This window comes from Fundulus heteroclitus, chromosome 2 (genome assembly GCF_011125445.2).
Source record: "Fundulus heteroclitus isolate FHET01 chromosome 2, MU-UCD_Fhet_4.1, whole genome shotgun sequence".
Taxonomy (NCBI): domain Eukaryota; kingdom Metazoa; phylum Chordata; class Actinopteri; order Cyprinodontiformes; family Fundulidae; genus Fundulus; species Fundulus heteroclitus.
The window spans coordinates 27,273,089-27,296,928 of NC_046362.1; the positions used below are offsets into that span (position 1 = coordinate 27,273,089).

Genomic DNA, 23,840 nt, shown 5'->3' on the forward strand with positions numbered 1-23,840 from the left:
GCTCCATAGCTTTATTTAACTTCAAACAGGAGGAATTTACAGAGTTACACTAGCAAATGATGCACACAGTATCGGTTCTACTCACTATCAGATACTTCTACCATTTATGGAGTTGTTTTTCTCTTCTGCTAATTGCTGAACTGACCTTGGAACCTTCTGCAAGTTATCTAAAAGCATATAACAGCATATAAAAGCAGGTTAAACCTTCATAAAGTGTAGAAAAAATTAATCAAAGTTAATACATTACACAAGACATAATTTTCCTTCAGTAAATCCTGCCGTGTACTGTTGATAGTAAAGTCCTTTGTGAAGTGCTTCACACAAACCGTAATTTTATTTGCCAATGTGGCTGGGACATTGCCATCAAAAGTAAAGTGAAGCATCTCTAATCTCATTGACTGAGAAAATGTCCACGTACACATATTGTTTATTTCAGACAAAACATTTGTCCTTTCCTGCAGCCATTTTGCATCGTGCATACCATTTTTTCAAGCTCTCATTAAACCATGAGAGCGTCTTTTATGTGTTCACTCAAAATAAAGTGAGATCATCCAGTTTCTTCTCATAGTTACACCCAGTTGATACTCAAACTCCCGCCTCAATCCACATGCAGCTTTTTAGGTCAGACTGAGAGCTATGCAGCTTGCCTCCAAGGCCACATTATTGGGGTGGTGATCTCATCACAGTACACTGAAAAGAAGTTGATATGAAACCCAGATACACATTTCAAAGGAGCTTGTGCTCTTGTCAACATGAGTACCATGTCTGGGACTCATCCAACTGATTCCAAGATATATATATATATATATATATATATATATATATATATATATATATATATATATATATATATATATATAGATATATATAGATATATATAGATATAGATATAGGAGAAAACAGTCTCGTTTTTAAAATTATATTATGGTTTTGCTGCATAATTTAGAGAAAATGGCTACATTTTATCTTCAGATTTATATGTACTTGTAAAAAGGAAGAAAAAAAAAATCCTCAGTGGAGCTACTGGGTTCAGAGATTTAATTGGCACAATACACATTAAACTGCCCATCTGAAAGCATGTTTTACCCAAATGATTTATTAACACTTTGATTAAATGTGATTAAATTATGACAAGCTTTTCATATATATTTTTCTACTTAATACATGTTTGATGTTGCTAGGTAAATGCTGGAAAAATTGAATCAACCAGAGAAAAGTGGATGCTGATTGGTGGAAACCTTGCGCTTAAACAGGTGGATTTTATTTAACGTGACAAATTTATTTAACTAATGAAATCAGGATTTCTTCGGCCAAAGTTTATGATCCCTCCCTATTTTCCAGCTCCAAGCCACAATTTTGGGTCTGTTGGCTTCTCTTCTGGCGACTCTGTTGGGTTGGATCGCAGATAGACAGATGCCCTTCAGCCACATGACGATCCTCTGCTCAACCAGTCTTTCTACCGCCTTTGTGGCATCACTGCTACAAGGTAAGTACTGTCCTCGTGATCCCTCATCAGCAGAAGAATACGTGAACATGTGCAAGACACCAATATGTTTTCGAGCACAGTGGAATGACACTAAATGTCAGGGAGCCAGCATAATACACACATACTTCTGAACCTTGGGTGAACCGGATCGCAATTATTGAGGAAAATAAATATCTTAGTTGTATTCATATGGAAGAACTCAGGAATGTAGAGTTGTTGACTGTCTCTTCTCTTTGCGGGTAAGATAACATACATGGGTTTTATGGCAGGGGGGTAGGTCATTTGGTTTGACCCTTGGCAGAGTAGAACAGCCTCTTTGTTTTAAGAACAGATCACCCTCCTCCCAAGCATGGGAGGGACACAGCCTTTAAAAGATGTATTCCGACTAGTGAAAGGTAGACAATCGTTTACATCGCCAGGATGTCAGCTTGTAATGAATACAACAAAATGGTAATGTAAACTTTTTGTCTCCATTAGGAATTCCTAATGAATTAAATATGCATTTTACAATGTTTACCTCTGATCAATGAGTCCTCATTTACTGTCAAATCTTAAACCGGGGTAGAAATGGGCCTTCAGAGCTAAGCAGGATTAGGCCAGTACAATTAAATTAACAGAAGGATCTGCAGGGAAAGGGAGGACAGATGTAGATGTGTAGATGGAGTGGAGTAGTTGGAGCAATAAAGGTCCGACTGAGTAAGGTAGTCAAACCGTACGGAGTTGTTGATTTTTATAAACTCTGTGTGTTTGTCAGCCCACCCGGCTGCTTCTTCCAATTGAGAATTTATTGAAAACTCAATGTTTGGTGACAAAGTCCTTCGCTCCGTTTAGCTGACAATCCCACTCTAAAGCACACACGGCATACCGAGGAGAAAGCAGTGATCATGCAGTGCATACATCTTTTATACAGTAGATAATGTGTGAATTTTTTTTTTTTTTTTTTTACAATTATTGGTTAAGAAAACGTGGGGGTAGAATCTGTGGGTGAAAGACGATCACTGAAGGGGGATTCAGCAATCCTCCTTCACTGAAACGGACCGTCACTCATCTCTACCGGGTTAATCGTGATCCTAAAAAGCTGTTTTGGCCTTTCTGAGCAACTTTACAGAACCTGTTGAGTGATCTTATAAGATTACTTTTGTAGAACACACCCTGTAGGTTTCAGGAATGTTCTGGACGGGTCTCATGTAAGTGAAATAGTATTATTAAAAGTTAGTTGAGGTTAGATCCTATTAGGTTTGAATGACAATTTTATTGCTGTTGTGCTTTCAGCCAAGAGAGAATATAAGATCAGACTGTAAGTTGGAAACTACATCAAATGCAAGACTTTTTCCGGCATCTCACAGCAGGGGGCCCACTGTATAAATCCCCCTGGCCATCGAACAAACGCTCTCATCCGCCTCTGGTCATCAGTCGCACTGGAGGGGAATGATCTCTCTCTGTCCGTGGGTCGTCTGAATGGGGTTTGGATACCCACAAACATGTAAAATTTAAGACAATATCCTTCAATAGAGTTGAAAAACAGGATTTTTTAGCTCTAAGGTGACATCTTATTAAGTAGCGTTCTAAGCCAAATTTAAAATCCAAAACAGGGATTCAACCTGTCCATACCCACACAGTACCAGACAGAAAAAATACTTATTTGAAAGAATCACAAATGGTAAGGTAAACCTAAATGAAAGAAAGTGACGCAGCTTTGAAAATAAGCCATCCCACCGCCTTTCGAACTGTATGAGTGACCTGGCGGCTGATGAACCTCTGCTTGTTTAAACCTCATGAAAATAGCTGCACAGTAATTCCACTGATTTAATGTTATTTAAAGAACATGAGTTTACTATTTAGGTCACCATCTTTTATCTAGAGAGCAAAAAGTGATAAATATGAACACGCCGCTTTTCAGAATTCTGAAAAAAATGATCCTGCATCTTCGAATTTCTATTCCTGTTTTTCAGAATAACATATATAAAAATTACTGGTTACACTGTGGCAGAAAGTTGAATTACATGCCTCTTTCGTGTTAAAGGTACATCATTTTTGTGTTCACTTCTTCATTGTCTAAGGCTACGTTCACACTGCAGCTTGAAGTGACCCAATTCTGTTTTTTTTTTGCCTATATGCGACCTGTATCTGATCTTTTTATGACAGTCTGAACGACACAGATCGGATTTTTTCAAATGCGACCCAGGCCACTTGGATATGTGGTCCTGAATCCGATACGTATCTGATCTTTTCAAATGCGACCTGTGTCTGTACGGCCGGGTCGCATTTATCCGACCTGTACGTCACCGATACTCGACAAACGTCACTATTCTGTGTCCTGCTATCCAGAAGCGGGAAGAAAGACGACACCCATAGCGGACTACAATGAGAAGAGCAGTCAATGGACGGAAAGCTCTGGTTAGAAAATAAGTTAATGACCGCAAAATGCGCGCCAGCATTATAATCCATGTTTACTTCCGCAAACACTAAGGACGCTTGCTACGTGTGACGTCACGGCGTCTTCGAGTGCGCATGCGGCACACTTCGGTTGAACGCATTCAGTTCACACAGGAGATCACATACAAGTCGCATATATTTGGAAATGTGAACGACCATGCAAAAAAATCTGATTTCACAAAAAAATCGGAATTGAGCATTAAGACCTGCAGTGTGAACATAGCCTCAGTTTCCTTGATCCTATGTGAGATCTAGCAACATGACCAAGAACAGTCAGGTATTAGCATTAAACATCGCATGAAAGAAACCTACCTGACACAAGTAACATTTGACAAGAAAATACATCCCTAAAGATATTTCCATTAGACCTTGTCTACAATTCCATTTTTAGGTAAAACCTGTAAAATATATCTCTACATACGAACTTCGGCAGTGTGACATATTCCTAAACAAATAATTCACAAGAGTTTTCTGGTTTCAGGATGTAACACGTAACTGCATTGCTTCTTTTGTCATCACTGAACCATTTTAATCTTTTTACCCATTAGAAGGGCTGTGGCTGTAAAATTAGAGTCAATTGTTTTTCTATCCCATGGTTTGTTATCTCTACTGGCTGGAGATCCATGTTATGTTTGAACACATTGCCCTGACTTAGCTTCTTAGTTCGGCTACAGTGAAAGAAAAAAAACGACACTCTTAAAAAATCTTACTCCGGGTTTTCTCTACAAATTTTAGCTAAAAGGGGAGGACATGTTTTTGAAATTGCCTTTATGCTTATGACAATTTCTACGTTCTTTCAAAGCGAAGTCTGGGACTAGAAATGTTTCAGTGTATCTATGTTTTTACTTGTGTACTCTAAATTTTTGTGTTTTAATTTTAAACACTAAACTTTAAAGTTGTTTAAAAATGCTGGAAAACGAAGTAAATGTTGCAAGAGTTGGTTTACAAATTCCCCACATGAGGATAACTATTTAATGTTGCCTAAATCCGAACTTGCTCCTTAGATCATTAAGTATATGTCGTTGGTCGGATAGCAAATTTCAACATATATTCTTTACTTACAATAAGGTTTGTTTCTTGTTTCCTTTTTCTGCTTTTGTAAGCTAAAAAGTCTGGTTAAAATCTCACTATCATATATTTAAGTCACATATTAAGCCATTTATTTCTGCATCTATTCTTTTTTTTTCATTCCACTTGGCACTTATCATACTGACGTACCGGTAACATATTTAATGTAAGATGATCAGTCAATGTTATCTTGGGAAAAGCAAATATATCTGTAAATATTCTCATAACTTTTTTTAAACATATTGTTAGTGGGTCAGGCTGTTAATTAATATAGTGAGTGAACTTGTCAGCCTTAATTAATACATCTAACATATTAGTAACACAACAAATAATGTCATCAGTAAAAATATGGAGCAAACTAATAAATTGAAACATATATGAAAAAATATAAATCTTAGGAAAAAAATAGGTTAAGAACCCTTCTGTCAAATCACATGATTTTTGACATTTGACCTATAATCTAAGATTTATGACATGTAATCTAAGACCTTTGACATAGTATTTATGACTTATGACCTATGACCGACTTAATGATGGCCAGATGCTAGCGACCATTTTGAGACAATGAACCCCTTATGTTTACCACATTACTGGCTTTATAGTTTATTAGTACAGCAGAAAACCAATTTGGTTTCAAAGCCAAGTTGAGTACTGATTTCTGTATTTATGGCCTGAAAGAGGCAGCAAGAGCATATTTATTAAAAAAATTCATCTATGTTAATTGGGTTCATTGATACCTCTAAGGCCTTTGATCGTGTCAATCACTACAAGTTATTTGACAAATTAAAACAGCAAGGGGTTCCAAATATTTTCATACAAATTTTAGTTTACTGGTATTCTAACCAGAAAATGCATGTAAAATGGGGCAATAACATCTCTGCTTCCTTTGGAGTGAGTAATGGTGTGCGCCAGGGTGGGCTTCTTTCACCTGCCTTGTTTAAATTGTACATAGATGACGTGTCAAAGGAAATTAACCTCTTTAAAACTGGATGTATGATTGGCGATACTTTGGTCAATTACTTCATGTATGCTGTTGATCTGACTGTCCTCTCACCCAGCAGTGCTGGTTTTCAGCAGCTACTGAATATCTGCTCTGGTTATGAGTTGAGATTTGATGTGCAGTGTGATGCTAAGAAAACTGTTGTATTAGTTTGTAGGACTAAAGCAGACAAACAACGTTGCTTCCCTGATTTTTTTACCGTCAGGGCAAAAGTTAAATGTTTGTTCCAAAACTAAATATCTGGGTCACTACATCACAGACCAGCTCTGTGATGGTGATGACATTTATCGACAGTGTCGTGTGTTGTACGCCCAGGCAAACATTCTGGGGAGGAAATTCTATATGTGCACTGATGATGTAAAAATAAGCCTGCTTAAAGCTTACTGTACATCCTTGTATACAGCTCCCTTGTGGTGTAATTTAAAAAAAGCTAGCATGCAGAAGCTTAAGGTTGCTTATAACCTTAAGCTACTGGCTAAGGATAAGCGTAAATACCGCAAAATTGTTATTCACGCTGGCGGTAATGACACCCGGTCACGCCGATCAGAGGTCACCAAAGTTGGTGTTGCTTCGGTTTGTGAGTTTGCTAAAACTATGTCGGACTCTGTAATTTTCTCTGGTCCCCTGCCTGATCTGACCAGTGATGACATGTTTAGCCGCATGTCATCATTCAACCGCTGGTTATCTAGGTGGTGTCCAGAAAACGACGTGGGCTACATTGATAACTGGAGAACTTTCTGGGGAAAACCTGGTCTGATCCGGAGAGACGGCATCCATCCTACTTTGGAGGGTGCAGCTCTTCTTTCTAGGAATCTGGACGGATTTATTAGTTCTCCTAAATGCTGACAACCCAGGGTCCAGACCAGGAAGCAGAGCCGTAGTTTAACACACCTCTCTGCAGCTTCTGTACTGTTACCCATCCATTATCCTATTGAGACGGTGTCTTTCCCACGGCCAAAACTTAACAGATCAAAAACTGAACTAAAAGGAATAAATCATAAAAACCTAATAAAAATCAATACGGTTCACCTTGAACCTAAAAATAAAACAATAAAATGTGGTCTATTAAATATAAGGTCTCTCCCTCCAAAGACTTTGTTAGTTAATGAATTGATTTCTGATAATCAGATTGATTTGTTTTGTCTCACAGAAACCTGGCTACAAGAGGACTACGTTAGTATAAATGAGTCAACCCCCTCCAGTTATTCAAATTTCCACATTCCCAGATCTGTGGGAAGAGGAGGAGGAGTGGCAACTATCTTTCAGTCTGATTTATTAATTAGTCCCAGGCCAACTAATAATTACTGTTCTTTTGAACATTTAACCCTCAGTTTCCCTCATCCAAACTGCAAAGCAATAAAACCTCTTCTGTTTGTTGTTTTGTATCGTCCACCAGGCCCTTACACTCAGTTTTTGGATGAGTTGTCAGATTTCTTATCTGATTTGGTGTTAAATACTGACAAGGTTATTATAGTGGGTGATTTTAACATCCATGTTGACACTGAATGTGATAACCTTAGTGTAGCCTTTAAAACTATCCTAGATTCAATTGGTTTTGCTCAAAATGTGCATGAACCGACGCACTCTCGGCTCCATACTTTAGACCTTGTTCTGACATATGGCATTGATTGTGAAGAATTAACAGTATTCTCTCACAACCCTGTCCTGTCTGATCATTTTTTAATAACATTTGAGTTTAATCTAACTGAGTTCTCCACCCCCAAAAGAGGGTTCCATTATAGTAGATTTTTATCGGATAATGCTGTATCAAAACTTAAAGAGTCTGTCCCCTTTTTAATATCCTCAGTATTGCAGAAATGCCCTGTAGATGGCAGCATTGCTGTTTCTTCCCATTCACAAATCAATACCTTTGCTAACAATCTGACTTCCTCATTGCGTTCTGCATTAGACAATGTAGCTCCCTTGAAAAAGAAGGTGATTATTCACAGGAAGCTGGCTCCTTGGTTTAATTCAGAGCTGCGTTCCTTGAAGCACAATGTTAGGAAATTGGAGAGAAAATGGCGCTCTACACACCAAGAGGAATCCTACTTAATCTGGAGGGACAGACTATTGTTGTATAACAAGACCCTCCGCAGAGTTAGAGCAGCATATTTTTCATCATTAATTGAAGAAAATAAAAATAATCCTAGATTTCTCCTTAGTACAGTTGCCAAACTTACCCAGAGCCACAGCTCTGTTGATCCATCCATTCCCTTAGCTCTTAGTAGTAATGATTTTATGGGATTCTTCATAAATAAAATTGATGCCATTAAAAATAAAATAATTGGCATCCTCCCAAACATGATTACCTCGTCCTCAGTAAGTGAGGCAGCATTGGAGGAATCTTTAGAATCTGCGCAGTGTTTGAACTGTTTAGAAGCAGTAGAGCTTTCTGAGCTATCTAAAATTTTAGCTTCATCTAAACCTTCTACCTGTATGTTAGACCCAATCCCAACCAAGTTGTTTAAGGACATATTCCCTTTGATCAGTGGCACTATTTTAGACATGATTAATCTATCCTTAGTAAATGGATATGTACCACAGGTTTTGAAAGTAGCTGTTATTAAACCTTTACTTAAGAAACCTTCTCTTGATCAAGATGAGTTAGTAAATTACAGACCTATATCTAATCTTCTTTTCTTATCTAAAATTCTTGAGAAAGTAGTTGCTAATCAACTTTGTGAACATTTACAAAGTAATGACCTACTTGAGGAGTTTCAGTCAGGCTTCAGAGCTCATCATAGCACTGAAACAGCTCTGGTGAAGGTCACTAATGATATTCTCATGGCCTCAGATAATGGACTTGTGTCTATACTTGTCCTGTTAGATCTCAGTGCTGCGTTTGATACAGTTGATCACAATATTCTCCTACAAAGACTTGAACATACTGTAGGGATTAAGGGGAAAGCATTAGGCTGGTTTAAATCTTATCTGTCAGACAGATTCCAATTTGTTCATGTTAATAATAAATCTTCCTCAAACTCTAGGGTCACCTGTGGAGTACCACAGGGTTCAGTCCTTGGACCAATTCTCTTTACTATATATATGCTTCCGATAGGCAAAATTATCAGACAGCATGGGATTAATTTCCACTGTTATGCTGATGATACTCAGCTATATTTATCCATAAATCCTGATGAATCCAATCAATTACTTCGACTGCAGTCATGTCTTGATGACATCAAAAGCTGGATGACTTTAAATTTCCTGCATCTAAATATTACAAGACCGAAGTTTTAATCTTTGGGCCAGAGTCCTCAAAAAATAAACTTCTTAACCAATCACTTAATCTGGGTGGCATTAACCTGGCCTCTGGTAATAAAGTAAAAAATCTTGGTGTTATTTTTGACCAAGACATGTCATTTAAATCCCATATTAAACAGGTTTCCAGAGTTTCCTTTTTTCACCTCCGGAATATCGCCAAAATTAGAAACATTCTGTCCAGGAGTGATGCTGAAAAACTGGTCCATGCATTTGTTACTTCAAGGCTGGACTATTGTAATTCTTTACTATCAGGAAGTCCACAAAATGCAGTTCAAATACTTCAGCTGATCCAAAATGCTGCAGCAAGAGTTCTGATGAAAATCAACAAGAGGGATCATATTTCTCCAATTTTAGCTTCCCTTCATTGGCTTCCTGTTAAATCAAGAATAGAATTTAAAATTCTTCTTCTAACGTATAAAGCCCTTAATAATCAAACTCCATCATATATCAGAGCTCTGATTACCCCGTATGTTCCTAACAGAGCACTTCGCTCTCAGACTGCAGGTCTGCTGGTGGTTCCTAGAGTCTCTAAAAGTAGAATGGGAGGCAGATCCTTTAGCTATCAGGCTCCTCTCCTGTGGAACCAACTCCCAGTTTTGGTCCGTGAGGCAGACACCCTGTCTACTTTTAAGACTAGGCTTAAAACTTTTCTTTTTGACAAAAATTATAACTAGTGGCTCATGTTACTTTCAGCTATCTTTATAGTTTTACTGCTATAGGCTTAGGCTACTGGAGTATATCAGGATCTAATTTTCTCACTCTATTGAGTTCTACTGTTCTTCAATTATGCATTATGTGTTGTCATTTCTGCTTTAACTTTCTGTTCTCTCTCTTTTCTCTTCATAGTAGGTACACCTGGTCTGGCGTTCTGTTAACTGTGACATCATCCAGAGAAGACTGCTCACCCGCTACTACCATCTAATGTAGAACAGATTACTAGATCAATGTGTGCTTCTGTGCTTTTTTGTTTCTCTTGTTGTGTCTCTGTTCTGTCTTCTGTAACCCCAGTCGGTCGAGGCAGACGACCGTTCATACTGAGCCCGGTTCTGCCGGAGGTTTTTCCTTCCCGTTAATGGGTGGTTTTTCTTCCCACTGTCGCTTCATGCTTGCTCAGTATGAGGGATTGCAGCAAAGCCATGTACAATGCAGATGACTCTTCCTGTGGCTCTACGGTTCCCCAGGAGTGAATGCTGCTTGTCGGGACTTTGATGCAACCAACTGGTTTCCTTATATAGGACATTTTTGACCAATCTGTATAATCTGACCCAATCTGTATAATATGATTGAACTTGACTTTGTAAAGTGCCTTGAGATGACATGTTTCATGATTTGGCGCTACATAAATAAAATTGAATTGAATTGAATTGAATTGAATTGAATATAATGACTCTTTGAGAATTCTGCTTAAGAAACCCAGGTTCAGCAGTGCCAGTGTGATGATGTTTTGTAACGCACATGTCAGAACATTCCAGGCACTTGTGAGAAATCTGATATACAGGTTTATGTGTCGTTTGGGCAGCTCATTGAACAGTCTTATTGTAATGTTTTCACATCCCTCTCTCAGTGCGCTAAGATTCCAGTCGGCTCTGTGGAAACATTGGTATGCAAGTCTTTTATAAGATTTATTTGAATTTTTTTAATTTTTATTCCATTTGTTTTTAAGTATTAATTTTTCTTGTTTTTTTATCGCTTTGTGGACCACAAGTTTGTTGAATCAATCAATCAATCAATCAATCAATCAATCAATCAATCAATCAATCAATCAATCAATAAGTGTTTATAACATGCTAATGGTCACAACGGCTCTGATTTGATCATGGACCATTTACACTGTCTCTCAGACACTGCTGTCCTTTTGTACGCGTTTTAGCAACTCCAAGATGTTGTTTGTACAATCAATCATGCGTACTGCATATTTATGTCGCATCGTAGTATAAATTGGCTGCTGATCTTCCTCTGTTTAACTTAAGTATTTAATTTTATCTTAATCTAAATATGTTGTATTATCATTAATTGTGCAACACTTGCTCTGGTTTTATTTTGGCAATTTTGATTATTTCATACTCTGTTGCTTTAGAACTAACTAAATTAGCTTGTTTTTGATAATGATTTAGTCTGTAACTCTGTTTTGTTTTGATGTAATGATACTGATTGGATTTACAACTGTTGGCTAAAACATTTATTTGTTACTTTATTCAACACAAAACTATGTTAATTAACGTTTAACATACAGGGTGTGTTAAATGTTAAATGTTTAAAGTTAAAACACTACACCACATTTAGCAGGGGGCCCAGGATGGGGCCATTTTTTCATGGGGGTACAGAACAAAAGATTGGGGTGGAAATATATTGCCTATCTCCAGGAGTTCAATGGGCGAGAGGCGCGGTACACCCTGGACAGGTCGTCAGTATATATCATCATAAGAAATTTAATACCAAGTCTTTAGTACAGGGGCCATAACAGGGGCCAGGACCAATTCTACAGAGGCACTGACCCCTGTTGGCCCCCGTCTGGAACCGCCCCTTGTGAATGTTTTGAACAATGTTTCTTCTGGGCAAAGGTGATGTAAAATTAATTATCAGAGACCATTAAAAAAATTCTTTCAGGGAAATCTGCAGCACATTTTATTTTCACGTTTTTATTAGATTTAGTTACACAAACTCAAAATCGGCGAATCAGATCTTAAAAGGCAAGACCTTTGTCTGTAAAACCTTTTTGATGATTTACTTTTTCATATATACAAAATAACAATACATTTCTTAACACCATATTTAAAACAATTATAAAAAATTATAAAAATGTGATGTTCTGTTTTGGTTTAGGTTTATTGTTTGGGAAGGTTAGTTCTCTCCTGCCTCTGGATTTATTTCTACAGTAGGTTCTGTCTTGTTTTAGATTCATATTTAGTCTGTTTACTATTTCAGTTATCTGGGGCCTGTTTCAGAAAGGAGGTTAAGTGAAAACTCTGAGTATGTTAACTCTGAAATGAGGGAAACTCTTGGTTTTCTGTTTCAGAAAGGGAGGTAAGTTAAACCTGAGAAAGCAGAGTAAGTCAAGCCCGTTTCTGAAAGAGAGGTAACTTATACTCAGAGTCAGTTACCATGGCAATTTACTCTGTGAACATAACCTGGTGGGGAGCAGGTTTTCTTCAGAAAACTGTAGGGGATTAATATCTCACAATGAATATTGTAGTGGATCAATATCTTATAATAAATATATTCTTATCACAATGGTTATAAAGTGTGCTGTAACATTCACCTAAGAAACATGTGTGTGTCACGCTACAAGTCCAGATTAAGAGGCAGATGGTCAAGGGACACATAACAGGGCAGTGGAAGAAACCTCTGGGTCAAAGAGCAAGCCATTTGCAATGTAAATTAGAACAGGACAGGTAGCAAAGGAAATTAGAATAGGAAAGGTGGCAAATGAACTTAGAACAGGGAAGGTTGCAAATGAACTTAGAAAATGCATGGTCCATGGTCAGAAAAGGTAATGACGCGTAACTATATGGAAATGGGCAGTAGTAAGGGGCCATGATTGGAATGAGCTGTGATGTGTAACTTTGTACCGTGTAACCATATGGAAATGACCATGATTGGAATGAGCTGTGATGTGTAACCATGTTTTTTAAAAAAGGTACACCCCCTGGAAGTTTCCACTGATAGGTAAAAAATTAACAAAGATATCTGTGGAAAAAGCAATGGAAAATATGTAAAAATGGGAGGGGCTCAAGGAGGAGCCCAAAGACATAGAGAATGTATATAAGCAGATTATTTTCAGTACGCTGTCAGATGTTGTTTGGAGCTCATCTCACTTGTGGTTGTCTTGTGTTGTTGCAATAAACCACCCTGGACCGAACTTCAGCTGCCTTTGTTCACTTTTGACTACTGTTGGATATTTTTAACTGCCTTACCAAGAACTTAGAATTTTTGAAGGACTTAGTACAAATTATTACGTTGTGGGGAGGCCCATCCACAACAAAACCCAGAGTTTATTTTGGTCTTCTCCCCTTTTTTAAAGAGGAAGTGGTGTTTAAACACCTCATTGATTCTTTGGGGATATATTCATTCCGCACATTTCAGCAGAGCGCATCAAAGGGAATGAAATGGCATGTCCTTTTATGGATGATCCTGTTGACGAAGAGGCTGTATTACTTCGTAGGTAGTTACATTTACGTCGGGAAAGGATTTTGAGGCCCAGAGTGGCTTTTTTGTCATATCCCTATCCTGTCACAGCAATTTATATGGTGTTCTTCATTTGCTAAAAAAAAAAAAAAGAAAACAGAAAAAAGATTTTAAAATAGTTTCAATACTTCCTAGAATTCACCTGTGACCATACACTTACCTCTAGCTTTAGTTTCAGAATGTCGATTTCCAGATCTGCCTTTTGGATCTGGCGGTCCAAGTATACAAGTTCTTTGCTGTTTTTTTTCTATCTTTTTAATAAGAAGAAGTCTATATAACTCCTTAACTGGCAACTGAAAATACATTAGATTAGAGTTACATCATGAATGTAGTCTAAAATTCAGAATGAAACTGTGGCATTTACTGTAAATCACTGAACTGTGTCCATCTGTGCACCAGAAGTTGATGGACCTTCCTCCTGCCGTTCTTCCACACTCTGGGGGGTAGAGATAAGAATGACCATTATAGATATAAACTTGGATTCTATAGGCTACTCCGCATATAAATGTGAATGTGTAGATTTTTGATGTGTAGACATATAATATTAAAATTACCTCTGTAGGCCTGTCTGTGGCAGGAGAAACGGTTTCTTCATCCCCATCATCCTGTGAAGATGAGCATTTCATAGAGTACACTTTATAATACTATTTGTCATAATTGATGGTGTATGGAGTAGGCTACTGACAACTGTATGGGGTACTGTTGGGACAGGAGGCTCCAAGAGGCAGATATTACCATCCGAATCTGTTGGGACCAACGAAAAACCCAACCCAAAGTAATATAAATGGAAATATCACATTTAGTCTATATTAAAAAATAACACTGTAGGTAGACCTCTTACATTTTATGAAGGCACTTAAATCTTCTGGAGTGACTGGCTCTGATGAAGTCCCTCCAGGAATTCCCTCAGCCATTGGCCTTCCAGCATTTAGGCTCAGGGCCATCTCTTCTGCATTTGTCAGGGGTGGTGGTGCAGGTCCTCCCCCTGTTTTACGAGCCTCTGCCTTCTTTCTGTTGGCTGAGTAGAAGTCAAATGAGAATGAACATTTAGACCTATGTCAAAAATACTGTTGCACTGCTAGACACTGAATGCCATTTAGTCATTTATTATGTCAAATGTTTGTAAAGCCAGGTAGCTACTCTACCTGGCTATACAGGTGATGTGCTCAAGGCTTGCCTGCTTGAAGTATGTTTTTATATTTCATTTTTAGCTGCTGCCATGTTCTTTTGATGCCTGCAGGATTGCACCTATCCATGAAAATTAAATTAGGTTTAACAAAATACTGTTCTTCCAGTTTCACCTCTGATATTATAACAGTTGGGTAAGTTACTCTAAAATAGTTCTTAATTACTAACTACAAATTTTATCTTCAACAAGTCTAATTAGATTAATGTAATAATTACTGTCTCTAGAAAGTATTGGTCTACTTACTAATTTGTTTTACTTACTTATTAATTACTTTCTAAATCCCAAATCAACCTCAACCACTCGAAAAATACAAGGAGAGATAAGAAACTGCACTTCTAATGCTTTCAAATAAACAATATTCAATTGCATGAATTAATCTTAAATTGACCAAAGTGTGTAACTAGAGGGAGAAAGTTAAATTAAAAATATACCTTTTAAAATTTGATATTAAATCCACTATTGTTTTATAGTCTTTAATTTAATTACAGTATTTAGATGACTTAGTAACTTAATTCATTACACCCAACACTGTATAAAAGTAATTAAATGTAAACTTACGCATTGACTCAAGCAGCTATTTTCACCCAAGCTAACTCTCTGTCCTTCGCCACTGCAGCCGTGTTGCTTTTTTTTTTTTTTTTTAAATACATGTTCAAATTCTGCATTTGCTTGCATAAGTACATCCAGTTCTGCTGGTGAGAAATATGCACACGTTTTTTTGTCCGATGCTGTTGCCATGGTGACTCGTAATATCTGCGCTCCATTGATAATGGCCTTTTTATAGTTGTGGTGCACGCGCTTAACTCAGAGTCAGTGAACTCAGAGTTGATTGAACTAACTCATTTCAGCTGTTCTGAAACCCAAAACTCAGAGTTTCCCATCTCAGGCTAAGTCAACTCAAAGTTCAAGTTTTAACTTAGAGTTGGTTGAACCTCCTTATTGAAACAGGCCCCTGGTCTCTTTATTAGTTCTGTTTTCTATTCTGTGTTTTGTTCAGTCTTAGATTTTACGTTCAGGTTTCTGTCAGATCCCTCAATCGCTTCCACCTGTCCGTGATTAATTAGTTTACTCTGCTCACCTGTTCGTCCGGTTATTTAAGCCTTCCTTAGTTCTCTGCTCCCTGTCGGTTTTTCATTTGTCAACCATGCGTTCATTGCCTCAGTTTGGTAAGAGCTCACAGCACATTGATCCTGTCTGTAACCTGATCTGTTTTGTTCTGCCCAGTTCTGTTTGCCGGTTCACTGTCAAGTTGTCTGGATGTCTGCCTTACCCTTTTTGGACCCTGTTCTGTTTGCCTGTTTTGATTCCCTCTCCTCACCTTCCCTCCATTAAAAGACCGTCAAAAGCATTGCTCCAGTGTTTGGCTGAATTCTGGGTTCTTCACCACACCATTCATCACAAAAAAGGGTCAATTTTAGTGTAGAATGAGATACAAACTACGATACAATACAATCACAAAAAAGTTTGAATATTACTTTGGTATGCATTAAACACCCTTCCAATACTCTGCCATGGTTTCAAGTTACTGTAATTTCTTTATGTTCTTTCCTACAAACTGTTCATACATCTTCAGCATAAATGTTCAATTCTGTCACTAAAGTTAATTCATGCAAGTAAGCTTCTACCACGGCTCTAACCCTACCATTGTTCTGGGAATATGCTAGAAGCAGAGATTTCTCAAGGGGACTTTTGAGTCTGTGAAAACTTGGGTATTGTGCCCATGGTGGAGATGGCGGGAGAGGATTCTAGCTAGTAGATCGTTATGAAACCGTTGACTGAGTCTCTTGGAGACAATGAGAGCTTGGTCTTGGGTGAAGCTGGAGGTGACAATAAATCAGACAACGGGGGTTGGTACAGGAAGTATCTATCTGAGGGAAAAGGGGCCCTGGGAGGCAGTGACAGAAAAAACTCTCTCTCCATAGCTCCTTATATTTGTTTCTGTTTTCTTCTCCATGCTAGCCGATGTATGGAGCTATCTCTGAATGCATACTTATAACTGTGGAGTAAGTATGTAAGTATTATAACTGTGGAAGCGTGGTTAAAAGGTCCGCTGTTGAAAATTTTAAGTAGAAAATATTCCCAACCCTTGAGAGGTTTTGCTAGGCTGTATATGATCCATTAACAGTTAAATTAATAATAATAGGTAAATATGGCTATAAACCAAATCATTTTGTATTTACAGTTTTTTTAATGCTTGTAGAGCAACACCCGCTACAAAGATGTTACGTTGCAAAAGAAAAATATGCATTGCTGCTCCAATGGGAGAGCATCGCACAAACTAATCAGGGTTCATGGTGGAGTGTGACAACAATTTCAAGAGCAATTTCTTTTTGTCTTGTACTGTCTTCAGGCATCATAGTGGTGGGAGTGATCATTGGCTCCAAGCGGATGGGGATCAATCCTGATAATGTGGCCACACCCCTGGCTGCCAGTTTTGGCGATCTCATCACGCTTGTTTTGTTGGTGTGCTTCAGTTGGTGGTTCTACTCATTTATGGGTAAGATGAATGAGGAAACTTTGCTTTGAAGTTTTGAATGGTATAAGCTAAAGTATTGAAGATATATATTTACACACAAAACATACTTCTGGGCAGCTGAAGGCACCTTTCAACTTTTTTGGCATCTAAGGCTTAGAGAGCTACCACAGTGGAAATAGTAATTACAAACATTTATATATATATATATATATATATATATATATATATATATATATATATATATATATATATATATATATATATATATTTATTTATTTATTTATTTATTTATTTTTTTGACAGAGCTTTATCCATATGTGTTGTACCTGGTGGATCTTCTGTATTTGTGTCTAATACCTGTCTGGATGGTGGTCGCTTCCAAACACCCAGCCAGTAACATCCTGCTCCATACAGGCTGGGAGCCAATCATTACAGCAATGTTCATCAGCAGGTACACATCTCTGCTTTTTTTTACTTGGTTCAGCTTGTGTTTAGAAATCTTGATGTTTTGTTCATACGCTGTAGGTGTTGGAGAAATTGTAACATGTTAATACCATTTGATTTAAACACTTTATCTCTACTCTAGAGCATAATGAGAGTAACTGACATTAATGTATTTCTCCTCACACTGTTAACTAAAAACCCTTTTAAAATGTGTATTTATGTTTCACCAATGGGGCATTCATTAACTTGTAATTTGCCTTTTAGTATCGGAGGGCTTATTCTGGAAAAGGCTGTGTCAGATCCTAACTTGATTGGAATCATAGTTTTTGCACCTGTTATAAATGGTAAGCTGCTGTCTTCATTATATTTATATGCTTTTTACCGTTGATGTCTTTATCGTTAACATTTAGCAAACACTTCTTTATTTCAATAATTACATTCGAAGAAAGACTTGGAAGCTACTAAAGTTCAGTACAGAAAAAAAATTCACACGTTATCCTAGAATATATTTCAACAACTGTAACACATTGCCTAAAATTTCAGGGGTGTAAAACATTACTCCACCATTTCCTCAAGGATGCAACACTAGATGCTAAAAACTGAATATAGAAGGGTTAAAAATAAATGTTTAATTTATAGCTATTCATGTTTTAATAAAAACAATTGAATAATGTTGTGATTATTTTTTATTGGGTTTATTAGAGAATTAACAGGGTTACCACAGATTGCTGCAAACATATTTCTTTTCATGTGTTTGTTAATGTTTCTTTGAATTATATAGTGTCTGGAATATATCAGTAGAGATTATATAGTATATGACATGTCACTTTTTAATCAGATTTTGATGGATTAAAAGTGGGCGGGGCGATTGACCTTTTAGGTGACCCCACTCACATGATCGTCACGTGGCCCTGCTCGTGACCCTCATGTGACACCCTATCATTGATAATATTACCCTACCGTGACCTCCATATGACCCCACCACGTGACCCCTCATGTGACCCCCCCACATTAATCATTATTAAATTAATTAATTATTCTTTTATTAATTGTATTATTATTATTTTCATTTATATTCATATCATTAATAATATTATTACTACTATCATTGATATTATTGATAATGATGTAATCATTTAAAGTTATTTATAATTATTTAACTCCGGTATACATACCCAATCTTTTTATTAGTATTATTATGATTATTTTGAATTATTTAATTCCATTACGCGCACCCAATCTTTAAGGTGGGAGGAAATCAGTCTTTGTTTCAGCCGTAAAAGCAGTCAGACTCTGAATACTTAAAGTTTCAAAATAAAGATTAAAAATAAAACTATATAAATCGTTTAGACGCATAAGCTTCCCCATCCGGAATCTGTAAATAAAAAGCTCAGGGTTCTCGCTCAGCCAGAATCCAGCGATGGAACCCCTCAGCTCTCCCTGTAAACAGCAAGCGTTTAACCTCAGTTACTGACTGCTTACCAGTTGCAGCTTACAACATAATAAGTCCATACACTCTACAGGTCAGTTTGAGGGTCATAAGTTCACTCGGTCAGTAAGCAGTTAAAATAATACTCAACCTGTTCGAAGCGCCGCGCGGGAGGAGACACAAGGGGGGAGATCTCGCTTTCTCTCAATCATCTGACCCCTCAACACAAAAACTGTGTCTTTCTCTACAACCCTCGCGCTGTCATGCTTAGTATTTATAAATAGCGGACACCCTGTCACAAAAAAAAATCGACAGGACGTTGTATTTCACGCCTTTACGTATCCTAAAAATCCCCATCACGCGGACAAACACAATGCCTGTATTATCAATAATGTATATATAAGGCCCCCTTCCCCTCCCACCTAATCGAAGGCATATACGGTGACTCCTCCGAAAAATGTCAAAAGACATTTATGTGTGAAATGTTTGTCTCCCCTTTATTATAACTTTTTCTTGCATCGTTACCATCAAGGCTCAGTATAAAATTAAGCATTGTAAAAATGAAAAATGATTTAACTTTTTGGTGCTTACTGCTGTTTCTTGTTCTTCATTCAATTTTGCACAAATATCCTATTTCTCAATAAACTATACATTAAAAGGGTGGCTCTTTTGGAAGTGGGTTTCTGTTATTACAAGTTAATCTCTGGCCCGCAGTATCAACCAAATAAACTTTATTTGTAAAGCACTTTTCAGTTCTGCCTCACATAGGTTAAAAAAATAACTAAACTGAGAGAAAAAGGTTATTTAGATGAATTAAAGTAATTTATGAGGAATGGCTGAAAAACGGTTGTGGAGTTTAATGAAGAAACTGCATTAAATATGAAAAAACTTAACACAAGCTATCATCATGGAAAAGCTAAATGTTTTAACAGGGTCTGCTGTAATGACACAATTTAAAAGACATAATACAAGATGTTGATTATGTCAAACTTCCATGAAGTTGAACTTATCTGCTGCAGATATCAGGGGCTTCTCATTTTACCTCACTGTTGATTAATATAACACTTCACATACTAAAACATAGTTTTCTTGTTTAACAGAATTCTTTGTTTCTGAATTTTTACAACATTTTTTGAGTAAAATGTTTAACCTTGGCTGAACAGAAGATGGGTCTTATTATCGATATGTCCATAAATTCTAAAAGACGTCAACCAGCTTCTTGGGAGTCGGGGTAGGGAAAAAAAGCCTACTCTGTGCAACCGTCACAAACTGAAAACCTAACTGTTCTGGGACTTAGACTGGAACTGTGTGCTTCGGTCAGAAGAGTCTAAGCTTTAGCCTTTTGGAAACAAGCACTGCAGCAGGGTTTGGGGTCAAACAATGCATTAAAGGTTGTGGTTGTAACATGACAAAATGTGAAAAACTTCCAGAGGTTTTGAATACTATCTTATTTATTAGTAAATTAAATCTACCTGTGTATCGTTTTGTTTCTTTGTTGTTGTTTTTTTTGGAGCCAAGGATTTCGGCATATCTGTTTCAGAGATTGATTTCTAAATCTGGTTTACTGAATAAAACATAGAAAGTCCACTATTACCATCCTTAAAGCAGTCAGCTTCACCATGATAGCACGTTAAAATTCATTGCGTTTAAATAAAAATAAACAAAAGTAAATTGTAACAATATGGTTCTAATTCATCAGATCTTGACTAATTTAACCTTTTTCCTACTAGGTTTCTAAACATTGAATGCTTTTTCTCAGGATTCCAAAGTGTGTATAACCAATAAATCAGTTTTTCTCACTAATCTCTAATTTTGTATCTTAAATGAAATATTTCTTCAAAGGAGCAGCTAAAATGTTCTTTCTTCTTCTTCTTCTAAAAATTAAAGTCACACACTATTACACCCCAAAGGTTTTTTTTTAATATCTCACCTTTTATTTATATATTTCGGTAAACCCATAGTCTGTTACAGACGTTCAATTTATCTTTGGATCCTCTAAAGAATCATCAAGGTCTTTTCTTAGCTAAAAGCATTAACTGAGTAGGTCAGTAATACGGGGCTGCTAAGGGCAAAATGGATTTAACTATAAGATGTAAGAATGTATAGACATTTTTAGATGATACTCTTCCACTTCATATTTTTATTTTTGGGTCTCATGTTTAGCTTGATTTCTATATATTATGCCGCTACTGCTAGATAATTCCCCAATTCTCGGATGAATAAAGTATATCATGTGTTATTTGAGTTTGTCCAAATGAATTGATGCTCTGTGAAAACATGGCTTTCGCTGTATAATGAAAGTGTATTATAGGCACACCATCACTTTGTTCCTGGTGTACTTTTAATACACGTAACTGCCGTATGCATGTATCAGTTAAATATCAGCTAACGTTCTTACAGTGTGAAAGACTTCCATTTTAAATACATTAATGATGAAACTATATAAAAATGATTTCAGTGTAGTCTGAAAAGTTATTTGAGTAATTTAATTCAAAGTTTTATAATGTATTGATTACATTTTTATGTAAAATGTCACAAAGTAAAGGCTTCACGATAAGAAACACTGCACAAAAAGATGCATATTTTTTTGTCAATGTTGTTAAATCTGACTATACCAGATATTCTTTTGATTATTTGACTCCATTCTGATTTCATGTTTTTGGACTGTGGGAGGAAGCCGGAGTAGATTCAAAGTCTGATAAGCAATAAAATATTTTTCTGCAAGATTACCCTAAAGGAGTAATAACCGGTGGGTTTTTATAGCATATATGCCGTAAAGTGACACACACACCCTGACCTATTTGACACCTTAGCCCATAGCCCAGAAAAAAGTGAGTGCCTCATTTTACATTCAAGTCCTCACCTTACTAGTAAAATTAGCAAAAAATGTTGTCGCTCAGCTGCTAGTACAGGGAGGCTAAAGTTACTATCCACACTCGTATTGTATGTTGGGTTCTTACAACTACAAAATACAACTTTAGAAAGAAAAAAAAAAGACTCAGATTTTCAGGTTTTAATTTGATATTTTTCCATAAATCGACGTACGATACAATTTTACTAACACTATCAATCTGGCTGAAGCCCTACATGAACGTAGGCCTATTCATTTGTTGTTGTTAAGCGTGAACAGCACTGATTTTTCCTCAATCCGGCGCTGCTCTGTAAAGACGGTGAATAATCAACAGTCCTGGGGGATTGTGATCCCTTTCATCCGTACTTCAGAGCCTAAATGCTGAAAATATGCTAACTTTACAGGTTAAAATCTCTTAAAAAGTCAGAAGATTGGTACCGTTGGCATTTCTGTGGTGAAGCTGAAAGTGGACGTTCAAGCTTCATTTGATTAAACATTTACGGCAATGATTTGTAGATTTTATCAAAGCGGTTGAATGCAAACTCTATAAAACAGCGGCATTCACAGAGGGTTGCTGGGTCTAGTTGTGTTTGTAAATTAGATGAAAACTAAGAGAAACTTCCATCCTCCACAAAACTCCACCTTTAGTTCAGGGTTCATCCTTAAAACTCTGCCTTCCTACCAGGGGTCCGTTTCTACCCACTTTTAGCCATTTAGCCCCGGATCCTGCAGCGGAGATGTAGCTTTAGGGGTTTTACAACACTGGTTTAGCTGTTAGAGAGTCTGGTGTTCTGCGGCTGCCTTTGATTTCACAACAAAATCCAACAATTTTGTGTTTGTCAGCAGTTTTGTCGAGTAAAAGAAGAAGTTTAGACAATTACTGCCATCATTCAACAAGAAAAAGCCACTTCCAAACCTGTTGATTTGACCTAAGCTCCCCCCAACTAAATATGACCCCGGATAGAAAGCCCCAGCCTTCTCTAGTCGTACACAAAAGCAAGACCTCAAATCTGAATTCACAACAAGCAGCAACGGAAACACATTTTGTGTTTTTGTATAAAGTAAGTATTTCACTCTTTTTAGTTACAGTTAGAAAAAAGAAAGAAATAATGAAACCACCTTCCAAGCAAGAATCACTGAAATTTAAAGCTAGATGTATGAAACAACAACTTTAACACAGATGATAAACTCTACATTCAAAGCCAACTTAACTGGACACAACTTTACTGAAGAAATGCACACAGAAGCGTGGGCAAATAGGAAATTATTGTATATATCGCATTTTACAATACCATAACTCTTATTTTAAGCAAGTTTGAATGACCAGTTATCATCATCAAGTAATTTACCTTGCAAACATTTATATGTATAGAGCACAATACGTGTTGAACATGTGCTGCTGTGCAGGTTGGTGTAGGTGACAACATCTGAACACCTGAGCTTCATCTGAAATGATTAAAAAACTAACTTTGAACTAATGCCGGTCATCTGTGTCACAGAGCAGAGTCTGAGTGAGATTTGTTGCTAATTCGTATTTTACGAGGAATTTGTTTTGGCAATACAGCGAGCAAACGTAGAAGTAGCGTGAACAATACAAAACGAATCAAAGCTGTATAGGCAAGAACACCTATTTGCAGAGGAAGAAATGGCAGATGTTTACACACTCATTATTGCGAGTTTGTGTTGCATTGCAAAAAGATTGAGATCGTTGGGATTCAAGACAGAGGCAGAAAAAAACTATGTGGAAAAGCTGCCACCTTCAGTAAACCAGATTTAGAAATCAATCTCTGAAACAGATATGCCGAAATCCTTGGCTCCAAAAAAAACAACAACAAAGAAACAAAACGATACACAGGTAGATTTAATTTACTAATAAATAAGATAGTATTCAAAACCTCTGGAAGTTTTTCACATTTTGTCATGTTACAACCACAACATTTAATGCATTGTTTGACCCCAAACCCTGCTGCAGTGCTTGTTTCCAAAAGGCTAAAGCTTAGACTCTTCTGACC

At 37.0% G+C, this 23,840-nt stretch overlaps 1 protein-coding gene across 2 annotated transcripts in view; it reads left to right on the forward strand.

The window, feature by feature from the left end:
• Positions 1-23,840, forward strand: part of slc41a2a (solute carrier family 41 member 2a) — a 48,768-nt gene that overhangs the window by 9,349 nt on the left and 15,579 nt on the right. For both annotated transcript variants that reach the window (XM_036151897.1, XM_036151904.1), the window contains 5 exons: positions 1,182-1,253; positions 1,342-1,486; positions 16,979-17,125; positions 17,408-17,555; positions 17,813-17,892. In XM_036151897.1, the coding sequence (XP_036007790.1) occupies positions 1,182-1,253; positions 1,342-1,486; positions 16,979-17,125; positions 17,408-17,555; positions 17,813-17,892 (592 nt within the window). The remainder of the gene's footprint in view (positions 1-1,181; positions 1,254-1,341; positions 1,487-16,978; positions 17,126-17,407; positions 17,556-17,812; positions 17,893-23,840) is intronic.